The 14,729-nt window shown below is 37.6% G+C and overlaps 1 protein-coding gene across 6 annotated transcripts in view; it reads left to right on the top strand.

Moving 5' to 3' along the window:
- Nucleotides 1-7,699, top strand: part of rbm20 (RNA binding motif protein 20) — a 92,828-nt gene extending 85,129 nt beyond the window's left edge. For all 6 annotated transcript variants that reach the window (XM_069189209.1, XM_069189210.1, XM_069189208.1 and 3 more), the window contains 3 exons: nucleotides 564-683; nucleotides 1,463-1,584; nucleotides 4,035-7,699. In XM_069189209.1, the coding sequence (XP_069045310.1) occupies nucleotides 564-683; nucleotides 1,463-1,584; nucleotides 4,035-4,148 (356 nt within the window). In that variant the 3' untranslated portion in view covers nucleotides 4,149-7,699. The remainder of the gene's footprint in view (nucleotides 1-563; nucleotides 684-1,462; nucleotides 1,585-4,034) is intronic.
- Nucleotides 7,700-14,729: the final 7,030 nt, after the last annotated feature.

Genomic DNA, 14,729 nt, shown 5'->3' with positions numbered 1-14,729 from the left:
CACAGCTGAAATGTTGTGTCTCTTTTCTTTTCAGCATGGAAGAAACCTTTAGCTGTTCCTTTGCAGCCTACACATGCTAACGCAGCAACTTACTTGATTTTCACAGTTTTACAGTTTCTCTGGTTTACTCTTGAACCTTTTTCACTGTTAATTCATTTAACCAGTTCCACAGAAGTGTAAGTTCCCCACCAAAAAGTTCAAATATCTGCTATTAGGTTTTCCTTTAAAACCATATTTGATATAAGGAAATAAATGAAGCCAAAATAAAAAGACATGAAGTATATTAAAGTTTATCAGATTAACAAAATATTAATTATAGAGAAGAATGTTGAGATAAAAAATTTATACTGATACTGATTTATTTAAAAGTAGTTTGTAGAAAGGTTGCTATTTGAAGCAGCCTGGAGCAGCCTTAATTCACAGGCCAGATGAAATAGTGTCCAAGTCCCATACACTCATTGTGATAGTTTAAAATTTTTCCAAAACAAATCTGACTCAATAATTCTACCACACTACCTTGGAAAGTTTATTGAAGTAAGTGTTTGGTTTCTTGACTACTGTAGATGTTGCTATTAAGACTCAGAGCCAGTCTCCCAGACACCCAGAGGTAGAACCTAAAAATGTTCCATCACCACCACAATGGGATCAAGAGAACATTTTTGGTGAACACAGCATCCCTTTAGGTGAGTCCTTTCTTTTTGTGCACACTCCAACACCTAGCTGTGCTGGGATTTTTTCCCAGCTGCCAGAAATGAGCCGAGCTCGTGTTTTAACTGAGCTGTAGTGCAAATAGTCCTCACCAAACGAACTAGGTGTGAAAGGAACCTATTTTAAGATGCTTAGCATCATGTAGCAGACTGACAGGCTGTCTGTTAAATTACCGGTGATTTAATCCTGCTAATATCTGTATACAGACATGATAGTCTCTGCACTGGGGATAGCTTGACTATTTTAGGGATTTGTTTGGTGTTGTGTGTAGTTGATTCTATTAGGGTAGATGTTTGCAGTCAGTTATGCCATTGAGTGATCTCTATGCCTCAGACCCAACTGTTTAATCCCTTTTTTGTCTGTGAATAATTTATACTTACAAATAAAGCCTGGTAATATTATGAACTTCTTCAACTCTTAATGTAATGAAAATAGCCCTTAAAACTGTAATTGACATCTTCTTGTAGTACTGCAGCCAGCTCACAAAATACAGAAGCCTCACGTTCTCTTTTGTTATAAATTTCAAATCAAAGTCAAAGTCAAACCTCCACCCAGCCACCAATTGCAGGTTCCAAATGTTTGTAATAAGTGCGGATTTCTGCTTTCCCAAGGCCTCTGTCATTTAGTTAAGGAAAAGCTGATACCAAGAAATGGGTTGTAATTTGGTTTGATTGGGATGTTTAACTAAATTATGACTTAGGGTTGCACAGAAAACATTATTTATTTCTTTTAACTTGTCTGTCAACATGTACAGGGGTAGAGTTTGTCGTGCCACGGAGTGGGTTTTATTGCAAGCTGTGTGGCCTCTTCTACACCAGTGAGGAGACGGCGAAGATCACCCATTGCAGGAGCACAGTGCACTACAGGAACCTCCAGGTGAGAACACGCTGAACAAGTCAAAAAGTTTTAAAACAGTAAAATATAAATGAAATGTATGCTACAAAAGTACAAATAAATGCACCATAAATGTGAAGTTTGATGGATTGATAAACTACTGTAACATGTGGGGAGTGAAATCAGGTGCACTAACTCATTAGCCATATTGAGAATATATACTGTATGCATATGCAAAAGTCCTTCACCACCACAATGATATTCTGTCAAGATGTTTGAACATGGACAAGAGAAACAACCATTTCGAATTTACTGTATGTGTTTACACATATCAAAGGTTTCAATTACAAAATATTTACCTCTTGAAATAACATTTATTAGCTAAGACAAGGCAGTTTATCATAAATATTATGTTAGCAGGGACAAAATCCCAAAATCTACTGCTGGTTAACCAATCCCGAAACAAAGCACGGGAACAGAGGTCACTCAGTGACCAATTAGCTGAGTTGAGGAGATGAAATAACAGCTCTTGGCTTCCACTCATTAACCACTAAACACTCAGAATAACTGTTGACATATCTGTGATGTGAAGAAGTTCTAGCTGTATTATACATCTTAATTTACCTCAGGGCTGCAAGAAATGTGTCCATAATAAGTGGAAAATAGTTAAGGAAGGAGAGATGTGGCGTGACCCATGTGTGACTTGGATAGTCAGTGGGTGAGAGGCTCGCCGGGTGCCGCAGTGTGATCTCTTGCACTTGAAGAATGCACATGGAGTCACGAACCCTCTGCCCAACCCCCCCACCACCACACCGCAGGACTGAACTGGTGTCACAGAACACATTCAGCTGGCTTTGCAGATCCTCAATGGGGTGCAGCTTCCCAAGGCACAACTTCCTTACAGGCCAGGAGCAACAGGGCCTTGCAGATTCTGGCCTGTATTAAGTTGCTCATTAGTGCGCAGGCTGCATTACTTCCCCAGTTAAAGTCCCGACACAGCTGAAAACCTCGGAAGGAAAGACTCCCTGACATTTGTTTGGTTGAATTCCAGAGTGAAAAGCTGAAAAGCAGTTGTGCTGTCCATCAAAATAAGGCAAACCTCTTATCCAAACAACATGTTCCATGTTACAGCCTCACCAAGGGACAAATACTTTGTACTGTGTGAGGAAAATGCTAGTCCCGGTGAAAGATGTTGGCTTTAATTGAGGCCACTGGAGAAAAAAGTTCTGTTTATATGGAGTGTACATGTTAATGACACAAGGGAAACGCCTGCTTCTTCAAACACGTTTGACATAAAAGTTAAAAGTGTAAAAGTTGTTTGCCTGCATTTTTGCTGGTTCTGTCTATAACAAAACAGACATTCAAGATAGTGTTTGAGAGACTAAGTCCCTTTCTTTAGTTATGGTCAGAAAAGGCATTGAACACCTGGAAAAAGACTCAAGAGCCGTGAGGTAGTGCTAACAGTTATGCCATCCTGTTGCATCACAGTGTGATGTGTGATCTTAATTAATACAGACACTTTTGTGATTAAAAGAGATTTTTTATTGTTGCTGCATGAATGTAATTTTAGAACCAAAGCAGCCTTTTCAGGGTAAATATTTAGAGAAATTGTTTTAGAAAACATAAAATATTCAAAATCACATCCTAACATAATTTTGAAAGGACGATTTGACACATTGAAATGAAGATAGTTTTAGCACTTTAGAAAGAGATTTTGATGATATTGCTGTAAACATCAATTAATTAAGTTTATTTAGTTTGGGTTACCTCACCAGTGATACGAAATTCCAGTCTTAAATCCCAATATCCATCCATTTACTATCTGCTTTGACCGATACAGGGTCGCCGGGGAGCTGGAGCCTATCCCAGCAAGCCACTCCCAATAAATGTTTATTCCCAGCCATATGCTGTGGATAAAATATATTTTAATACTGGGAAAAAATAACATAACTATGACTAATGAGTACCAACATTATATTAATAGTTGGTAGGTTGTACTGTAAAATCCTGAAGGGTTTTGGGTTGTGATAACTAGAATGATCTCCCACTATCTCACTATTATATTAATAAATTTAAATTCATTACGGCTCTTTTGTTATTACATTTCAGTCTATTAGGCTTGTACAGTACCTAATTTTGGGCAGTGAACAGAGAAGCACTAGAACAAACTCTGGACAAATGTGAGGAAAAACATGTTGTATCCAGTACCCTTTATCTTGGGGACCAAACAGCTATCACACTTTGGTGTGGATAATATAAAGAAGCCAAGAAGCCATCCTTCCCTGCATGTTTTGGGGAGTCAGAAGGAAATCAGAGAAAAACATGTTAGCACATGCAAACTCCACGCTACAGTCCACCCCAGTGAGTCCGAACCAATCACATTGCATCCCCGTGCAACTCTCACTAGTCAGGACTGTACCTTAACTCAGATTCAGAAAGGGTCTTTCCTCCAGATTTGAAAAGGTCTCACGTTCCTCTTGCTTTCCTTGCAGAAGTATCTGTCACAGTTGGCGGAAGACAGCTTAAGAAGCTCCCAGAAGAACACAGCCAGCACGGAGGAGGCTGGGATTGTCCCGCAGTGCAAGGAGCTGAATAAACCCTGTTGATGATAGGTTGAGCTGTGAATTGATTACTGGAAGGCTTAAAAGCAGATGGATGTAATCCTTCAAAAAATGAAGAGCTGATCCGACCTTCCGGAATTAGACAGGCAGTGGAAATCTTGTAAAGAGTCGGGATAACGGACAGTGTATCCTCATTAATGTGAAGTAGTATATTATGGACTCTAAAAAACAGCAAACATCCCATGCAAAAGTACTATAAATGCCTGTGGGAAGACTGAACTGATTCTTTATCTGAGTGCTGACTTTATTGAAATGTAGTCGTTTATGGCACTGGGAAGTGGTCTGACAAACTAAAGAATGCAGGAACACATCTCATCAACATCCACATCAACTCAGGGTTTTAGTAACACTGTAGATTTTATAGAAGGTATTGCGATGTGGTCAGTCCTACGCCAGAGTGTTCTTTTGTACATGCTGTGACGCTCAAGATGCTATGTACGAAGCTGCAGAACTAAGACCACAAATAATTCCATTTTTATTATTCATTTTCAGGATCTTATATTATCATACAAACCACATTCTACTTGTTTTTACAGTTTTTTACAGTAAGGGCTTGTATCTGTACTTTATGTGTGAAGTAAAAAGCAATGTCCTGTGGAGTTAACACAAAATGCACTTTATGTCACATTGGTATAGTCATAGTCCAAGTCATTTGCTATTCATATGTTGCTTATCCTCATTTTTAGGAACCTCTTTAGTCTTTGTTCTGCAGTTTCCGTTTAATCTGGCAAATTGATTGTGTCATTTTTTATTTTTTAACAGTCATCCTCAATTATTTTAAAACATTTGATTCTATTAAAGAAGTTAAAGTAAAAGAAATTTACTCTTATTGCCTACAGCACAATACATACAATTAGATATTAAATATGTAAATAATATAGACTTTAAAAAATAGATTTTCATAATTAACTTAACTTTGATTGTTTTTCTTTGATTTTTAGTGTTGTTCTCTTCTACTTTTCACCCTGGCATTTGCTGCAAAAGTTTAAAATGACAAAGATGAATGTCAGAACAGGAATAATTATATGATTATAGACAATGTCAATTTCCACAAAATCACTCTGCCAAACTAACCTATTGTCCCTTAGGAATTGATTGAAGGTCATCAAATACAGTTTAACTCTTCATTTCTGAAGTGTTTTCGGAATGGTTGGATATCTCAGGTTCATCACAGTAATAACTGACTATTGTACTATATTCAGTGGCAAAATTAAAATTCTCAGCCACGCAGACCCTCTGATATTAATAAGAAAATTGAGAACTTGTGAATTAGAAAATAAGGAAGGGAATAGTGAAGTGAATCGAAAGAAAGAGTCATGAGATGTTAAATCAAATGTGATACATTCAGTACGACAGGAACAAAGTCTTATTTGATAGCTAGATACAAGTAACCTAGATGAATCCCAAGAAACACTTTTGTCCCAAAGGACAAACTTATGATTTATGATCATTTAAGATAATGAGCACTTTATTTACTTAATTGTCCTTGGCATCTGAGACAATAGGTTTAAAATATGCTCATCACAAAGTTTTTCTTGTAGCTGTTAATTCAGGCACCCTTTTATAATTGACGCCTGGGCTTTCAACCATTACCTTATGAATGCATTAAAAAAAAAGACAACTGTCAAAAGACTAAGCTAAGAGCTCAGTTTGCCATTGATTATACCTGATTTAACTCCTTCCCGTGCAGGACAGTTTGTCCCACAAGTAGTAAGGGCACATTTCTAATAGTATTTGCCACTGCTAATTTAAACATGCTTTTTTCAGAAAGGAAGGCTGTCTCTTAGTGTTGAAAAATCAAGACTGCTGCACCAAAAAACAAACTGACAGAATGGAATATTGTTGAGGAGGAAGATGTACAACAAAATTACCAAATGGTCTGCCGTGGGGGAAATATTCCTTGAGCAGGGTAGACACTATAAGCATCCACATACGACAAATTGGCTTCTAAGAAATCTCACAGCTGGCATGAACATAAGTCACAAAAGTCAGTCCGACATGAATGCCATGTTCATGTAACCTGTCAGTGTATTCCTGAACAGTAACTTGCTGTGTAGATAGATTCCTAAGTTGCTGTGCAGTGTTCTGGCCATTGCAGCTGCTGTCTGAAGGTGATTAAGGAGAAGCATGAGCCTGTTCTTGTCTTGCACACTTGCACACACTCACGCCAGGGACAATTTTTCTAGAAGCCAATTAACCTACCAGTATGTCTGCAAACTGGGAGGAAACCGGAGCACCTGGAGGAAACCAACACGAACACTGGAAGAACGTATAAACTCCACACAGATAGCACCCCAGGTGTGGAACTGAAACCAGGGCCCCAGTGCTCGCAGCTAGGCTAACCACTGTGCTACCACTGTGCTGCCATGTTCCCCCTCTATAGCCTTCCCTACCATTGATATCACGATTTTCATGTACCATCTGAGAAGTGCACTCATATTGTTTCTGAAGGAGTTTGTCACGAGTCATTTCATTCATCATTGGATTATCATGGTATCACTGTGTATGAGATGGACTCTTTCTTTTTATTAAAGTGAACTTGCCTGATGTGCCTTTTTAAATACTGCAGTTACTGCACATTTCCACAAAGGAAATATGTACATGAAATTATTCTACACTTCAAGGATTTTGTGATATGTCAATATGCTGTCCCTTTTTACTAGTTATTTATGTGCAAGATGTTTTGTGTGCAAACCAAAAACTAACGATAAATTTGCCTAAAAAATGTTATGCAGTTTCTATATCTTGGCAGTATAGAACTACTAAGACTGCCTATCAAAGATTTTTTTCTAGAAACACTTATATAACTGCGATACGTATTTAATTGAAAACGGGTATAAATTTGCCTTTGCATGAACTTTAATTTACTCTTAAAAGTTTTGATAAAGTGATTTGAAAACTTACAAGCAATGGCAAACACATTAGGCCAGTCCATTAGATTGCTCAGGATTTCAGGTAAAACTGCAAATTGTTTTAAAATTGGTCAAGCATTTGCAATTTTAAATTTGCTACTTTGAACCAGTAATTCATTTTAAAAAGGTAAGTTTGGAAATAATTAACACCTTGTTTCCAATCTTTTTCTTTAATGTCTAGCTCAGAATTCCTAAGGTTGTAAATACCCATTTCAAACACTACAATGGGGTTTTAGACATGTAGTTGTTTTTTGCAACCATTATTGTAAATTTCGAACTCAATAGAGGCACGTACAGTATGTGGCTTAACTTCTGCTTGCATATTTTTTATAAACAAAGGTACTGACAAATACAAAGTGAGACATTCAGGGAATAATTAAAGAGAAAAAAATGAAGCAATGCTATTACTGGTGAAATACTTGAACTGGACCATTTGTGTTATTATTTATTATGGGGTTTAAAAACTACATGGGTTTTGTTGGGGGAGGGAGTAATTGGATTTTGTTTTCTGTTTTCTGTACTGTGAATTCTGAGACACCCAGAAATATTGGTGAATTTTATGTTTTCTTTAGCTTTCAAATTTAAATTAATTTAGAGATGGTCTCAATAAATGTTTTAAAAAAAGACACTAAGCCTGGGTGTTATTTTTCTTGTTTTAATGCCAGTGTGGGGTAAATATAAGGTATAAGAAGACATCCTTCTTCAGTAAACAAATACATAATTTATATGTTCTTGCATTTAGACTAAAGGCTGCTTAAAAATTACATTTCACTGAAGTATAAAATATATAATATTAAGTTTCAAACTCACTTTTGATAATATGTGTAACTGAGTGTGTTATGAGTTAAAGACAGTATTTTTCAAACCGATTGAACTGTTTCAAGTGCAGCTTGACCATGTTGTTGTTGCTAGGAGACTAAGAAAGTTCCACACCAGGGACAGACACATTGCATCTTTTGTGCTTTTTATTTTAAATGTACCTCCCACACCAAAATCAGTGCCCCCATTTTACAGTGGAATTAGTTACAGTACGTTTCCTTTGCACTTCTGTATCCATTATATAAACATCAAGCTTCAATATAAACATCCATTTCTGACCTTGCAAGATACAGAAGGAGAAGGCAGCATGATGTGTTTGTACTCTGTTTTGTGCTTGGTGTTGTGGCACAGACAAGGAGGACCTCTTTACTGCTCCGCTGTTAGAGTGGTGGACACAGTGCGTGCAGTATTGTAAACAATTTTGAATACAAAAGGATACATGTGTATATGATGCCCATTGCACAATATAAATTAATATATTTTCTGTAAAAATGAAATGATATCCAAAACAGTATTATAATGACTTGCTAAAATGTCATGGTTGTTAGGCATCCCATGAAGAAGTGCCACACCATTTCAAGGCCTCTGAAAGAATATGGACAGTGATAGCAGTGAAGAGTTTTCAATATTTAGTGAACATTATGGCTTTTTGAAACACACTTCTCATGATATGAGCATAGAAAAGCAAGTTATGGTTAAGGATTGTTACTCCTACTGACCGATTGATACCTAATTGTATTTATATTCTGAGAGAGATTAAAGAATCTGGTACTGTTGACAACAGGAAAACAAAATCTATCCGGAAGTGATGTTAATCTCCTCAGAATAAATTCCCTCCTTGACAGATGTGAATCCTGTAGAGATCTTGAGAATGACCTTGCTTCAAGTTCAGGTGTTAATGTCTCTCCGGGAACTGTAAAATGCAGAGTAGCACAAAATGCTCCCAACTGCCATATAGTAACTGGTTGCAAGCCATTTCTGAGGTGAGGAAACATACAAAGACAAATGAGCAAATACTTCTAAGCATCTACAAGGTTAAAGAGGCACAAACTGCACAAAGCCCACTCAGGAGGGAGAATATGTAATAACTTCACCGAGAAGAGACTAGAACACAAGGATAGAGATAATCAAAGCAACCCAATGCTACCACAGCCAGGCCAATCACAAGAGATGCGACCCAGTGAGGACTTCTTGGACATCTGTGCCGACAAAGCTGCTGCAGTAACCCCCTCTTCCAGGGGCTCTGTGACACTGATTCTGCACCAGGAATAGGCTACATTCCTACAGGGCTGAGCTACAGTACAGTACAGCATTCATCCTCAAAGTAAGCTTTCAAGCAAAACATGGCACTATAAAATATTAAGGAACAAGTAATAGGTTTATTCCATGCTGGAAAGAGAAGAAAGAAAACACAATGTTCCGCCGAAACGTTGTTTTCTTTCTTCTCTTTTCAGCATGGAATAAACCTATTACTAGTTCCATTGCAGCCTACAGTACGCATGCTGACGCAGCTACCCACCTGACCTATAAAATATTGGACCCATCATGAAGCAGCATACCAAATTGTTTAGGAAAAATGTATCTTGTGATCATGAGACCACGTGATACGTTGTTTACTACCATATAATGCCCCATGAATAAGAATTTAATTTTTTAAATGTCTACGATAGTAAGAGTCTTGTGTTCAACCATAAAATGTCAAGCATTGCCAGACCCTTTAAAAAACGACAAATTGACAATTATTTGGTTCTTTTTAATCTTATTGTTCGTGCTGCTGCTACTGCTGTAAAATACATTTCTTGAATACCGTGTTATTCTCGGCCGCCCTGACTCTAACGCTAAAGAACGTTTTTCAGTTTTAAATGGGGAGGCGCCCTCTAGTGGATAAATTAACAGAGGAGCAGGGGGTTGATCGTTTCTCATCTGATTGCAGAGTGCAGCATGAAATTTAACAGAAGAATACCAACAAAATAATTGCTACAAAGGAAACAAGATTACATATGTTTTTATTTTCCAAAGAAGCCTGTAGTCTTAGTTATTAGTTTTGGGAACTTATGTCTTCTTAGGTTTAATATCATTCCTACAGAGATCCTTCATGTGTCAAATAGGCATCTGTAGCTGCTGCAGTACTATCGGTTTGATTAAAGGTTTTGGTGCCTGTCTGTGTGGAGTCAGCATGGTCTTCCAAAGACAGGCAGGTTAGGTTTCATTGGTGAGTTTAAACTGTCTCTGTAATGAAAGCCACCTCTCATCCAGTGCCATTGCAAAGTTCTAACACGTCTGCAAACATGATGAGTTTTTTTTACTTGTTCTTTGTAAAAAAAAAACTATAGGAATGTCCTATTTATAATTCCAAGCATATTTGCAGACCCATGAAATGGCAGGTCGTGTAGATGTGAAAAAGTACTTTATCAAGTACTTCACTGATTCACAAGGAGAACGTGGGGAAGACCAGACTAAGCAGAATTCAGCCAGGACTTTGGTATTAATGCCCCCCTACTTTTTCTGAGTTTTTTTTTTACGCTTACATATCTTTCCAAACTACGAAAAAGAAGCATTGTATTTAAGAATTTAATAAACATAGAAAGGGAGACAGCATGATTGTATACATTATTTCATATTTTGCCATTAATGACAATAATCCATTTACCCATTTTCTTACCACTTCATCTAATTCAGTGTCGAAGTGGAGCCGGAGTCAATCTCAGCAAGCAATGTGGACAAGGCAGGGTATTCCCTGGACAGGACAAACACACTCACACCAGGGTCAATTTTCCTAGAAGCCAATTAACCAATCTACAGTATGTCTTTGGACTGCCGAAGGAGAGCAGAGCACCCAAAAGAAGCCCACACGATCCTGAGAAGAACTAACAAATTCGACACAGATAGCACCCCAGGTCCAGAATTGATCCCAGGGCCTGAGTGTTGTGAGGCAACAATGCTAACTCCTGCGCCATTGTGCTGGCCAATAACTATAATACTGTATATAATAAAATAGTTTTGTATTTTTAGTTCTGATCTTCTGTTCGTCTGAGGAAGATAAAGACCTGTTGTCTTATCTGGTTTAGTGTTAGTGTCTGTGAGTGAGACATGCTGTTATTGTTAATGTGATGTTTGTATGACATGAAAAGTCAAGGGTTTAGATGCCTGTGTGGGTGCTTACATTCTTTAAAAATAGTATTCCTGCTCTGCCGCGCACATTCTCTTTCTGTATTCAGGTCCTCATGATCCTTTCAGCTCCATCTGCTTTTATATCGGCAGAGCCTCACAAGGGTTTTGTATGATAAAATAAGAATAATGCACAGCACACCTATCTAAAGTGAAAAAAACAGCTCAAGAGCATCTCTCCTATCTCCCACGAACAAAAAATAAATGGTCACGCAAAGGCACAGTGCCATTGCAGTTAAGATTAAATGTACCAAAGAACAAGGCAAGGCCATGTTTTTTGACACACAGTAGTACGTGGAAACGACTGTCTTAAAGACACAACTTCCTTAGCCAGTTTGGTATTGCAATGGATTTGATTCCTTTAATCTTCAGTACAAGGCTCTTGTGCTTGTGCTTTTGCATTTCCTTTCCCCTGTCTTAAATCTAAAAGACACTAGAATGGAAAGGCTAGAGAGTGATCTGTAAGCAACCAATCTAATTACTGTGTACTAACAAGTTCCAGTGCTGGCTGTTGATGAGCTTAGTAACCAATGCAGATTCCAGTACACACAAAAAGAGCTTTTAATAGAACAGAGTACTGAATTAAAAATAATAATAATAAAGGCATCAATGTCAGGATACTGCAGGTCTTTTCAATCATCTATTTGATTGGACCTAAAAAATGGTTCTTATCCAAATAATTAGTTCAACTAAGTAATTAAGATTAGGGGGGGTAGTGACTTCTGAAATACATTATCATATGTTACAGTACCAAAGGACAGTTACTTTAAAGGAATTTAGACTTCTTGATTTGATATAAAAGACTCATGCTTTCACAGCTCTGATAACACTCTGTGTCATCTTCCCTTGCTTTGAACCCAGTGTTTCTTTCCTTCCAAAGCAGTGTAACCAGAGACAGATCTGTGACCAGCATACTTCAGTGGGCACAGACAGCTGGCAGTTCCTACAGTAGATTTATGAGCTCAGAAAAGAACAAATGAGGTGAGTGGCTTGCTGACATCCAACTAGTCAGAGCCTTTTGAAGAGCTGTTTGCAATCATGTGTCACCTGTAAAACTTTATATCCACCCTCTTCTACAATGACAGGCAATCTGTGCAGCATAAAATCTTACCACGTCTTTTTTTTTTAAACAAGATTTTGTTATTCACGGTGTTCAGCATTCATTTGAGACACTGAGCTTAGAACTCCCATGTTTTTCACATTGCTATCACAATTATTTGCTCTCCCTCAATAAAAAATGAAATAATTACAATTAAGTAGCCTGTGAGTTAGTGAAAATAACAAGAAAGTGAACCTCTCATTAAACTTGAAAAAAAAAACAACAGTTTGGCTTACAGTTTTGTGTGAAAAGAGCAATAGTGTCCACACCCTGAGCTGTAAAAGCAGAAGATGAAAGCCTTGTGAATTACTTCATTTTCACAGGCTATCCAAAAGTGGAAAATAAAAATCCTTATCAAGGACATTTGTGCACCAAATATTTACAAGTTTTCTTGTAAATGAGACATTGAAAGGTAGCTAGCCAATTTTTTGAAAGACAATGTTATTAATGTAATGCCTTCCCTTCTACTCTACTGTTAACTGTTGTCGTTGTCAGGGTTTCTTAACACCACCTTATCTTTTTCAGTTTCTAGGTTTCACACAAGGTTTATTTATATCAAAAGGAGCTTTGCCACCATAAATCAATGTTCTTCCCACTGAAAATGCAGGGAATGTACTGATTTAGCAGTTTACATTGTTAAAATATATGCTTACTTGAGCATTTTTGAAAGCAACTTCACTGTTTTATTTCAACAAAAGCTCATTTAAAAATGTAATGTGTTATAAAGTAAGTTTAATGCATGTGGAGGGTAATTTTGCACAAAGCAATTGCATAAAAATTTCGATGATTAATTCTCTGAAATTAGGCCCAATTTATCTAGGGTAACATAAGACTTGGATGCATGTCACCATGGTAACAAGTAGGCCATCATGCAGTGAATCAAAAATAAGTATATATTACAAACCACAGCGCAAGGAAGAAGAAAGAAAGGTTTTAATATTAATAATCTGCATGTTTACTAGAGATTAAAACTTAAACCAAAGAAAGAATCCATTCATTTTTCTGTCTATACCTGTCTGTGTATCTGTAAGTTTATCTAAACACAAAACACTGTATTATTGCTTTTTATCTGTGAACCAAGAGAGCACTGTACGTTGGATTGACAGTGAGGAGCTGTTATTGAGCTGCCTGTCACAGCATGGAGAGTGTTATTTACACCTGGATGAGGCTTAGTTTTGACCACAGTGCTCCACTTGACCCCTCTGTAAATGGCAGCTTCATTGCTGCAAAGAGGAGCAATTGGCCAGCGTCCCAGACAAGGGAAGTCTCACTCTCTTACTGCCGCCAACACGGAGGTGAGCCGTGGATCCACTTATCCCCCTTTTCCTCAGGAGGCCTGACGCCATCGCGGAGCAGCCCAGAGAGACAGTGGTACTGTACACTGCTGAGCCAGAGCAGTCCGGCTCCAGTCACATCTAATGAGCAGGCTGCCTTCCTGCTGCTTGGGCTGCTGGCCTGAAGGTGATCAAGCGCTGCATATGAGATAATATCTGTCTTTTTTGTATCTGTCCATTGCTGATTTGTAATTTCTTTTAGTGGGATTGTTTTCTCTCTCACTCGTTTAAATCCAGTGTAATCAGACTCATGCAGGAATTTAAGCAACATGATTGTACATTCTCAATGTGTGTTATTACTTTGGACATTTCATTCATTGCTTAATGTGAAACAGCTGGATTTTTTTATCAACTTCCCCACAATATACTGTGTATCAGGTATAATTTATTTAAAACCTATTTTTTTTATAACTAAGCACGGTTTGTTTTCTGGTTATTGTGAAAGGCACTCTAGCTGCGGGTTCTGTATTGTTGTACCCAGTCTTCTTGTGCTCAAATTATCCGGTTTAAAAGTTACCATGCGGAGAAAAAGAAATCCGCGCATGAAAAGAACGCTCTGGGTGCTTAAAAGAGAGTAGTCCAAGGACCGAAAGTTATTCTTGTGAGGTTGAATAGTAAGCTCTAATGACTCCCTATAACTACGCAAATAATTTTCATGAACTGAAAATGATTCAAATACATAGTAAATACATTTTAAAGAATTTGTATGTATGGGACCATCTTCCTTTTCATGCGTGCTGCTTCACATTGCTTTGAGAATTGCAAATAATGCATCATCAACAGTATGGAAGACAAGGGACGCATATACAGTAGCAGGTTTGTTAATCTAATATGCGTAACCGCATCGTTCGTAAATCACATGTGTTAAATACTTTTTATCACGGAAGTATTTTACACGCTTTTGAAACAATTTGTGTTAAAGCGCCAGAAAAGAGTGCAATCATATCCAGAATTCCAATGTCAGGAATTCTGATGATTCTCCAAAACCTCATTTTATTTGTCATTGTAGTGAAAACCTGCTTTTTGAAACAGTACTTTAAGTTGTATCAGATCCAAATTTTGTAATTATTTTGTCTAGTTTTGTTTCAGAAGTAATTATCAATGGATACTTACAACCTGGTAACCCTATATAAGAAGTGTATAGGGCTACCTCACCACAATGCAGTCGATTTGTTTAATTAACGCGCAGCGGTAGTACAGGACCGCCAACCTGTAGGTGGCAGCACATAAAAAG

This window comes from Lepisosteus oculatus, chromosome 4, assembly GCF_040954835.1.
Source record: "Lepisosteus oculatus isolate fLepOcu1 chromosome 4, fLepOcu1.hap2, whole genome shotgun sequence".
Classification (NCBI taxonomy): Eukaryota; Metazoa; Chordata; class Actinopteri; order Semionotiformes; family Lepisosteidae; genus Lepisosteus; species Lepisosteus oculatus.
This window is presented reverse-complemented; position numbering and strand designations above follow the sequence as displayed.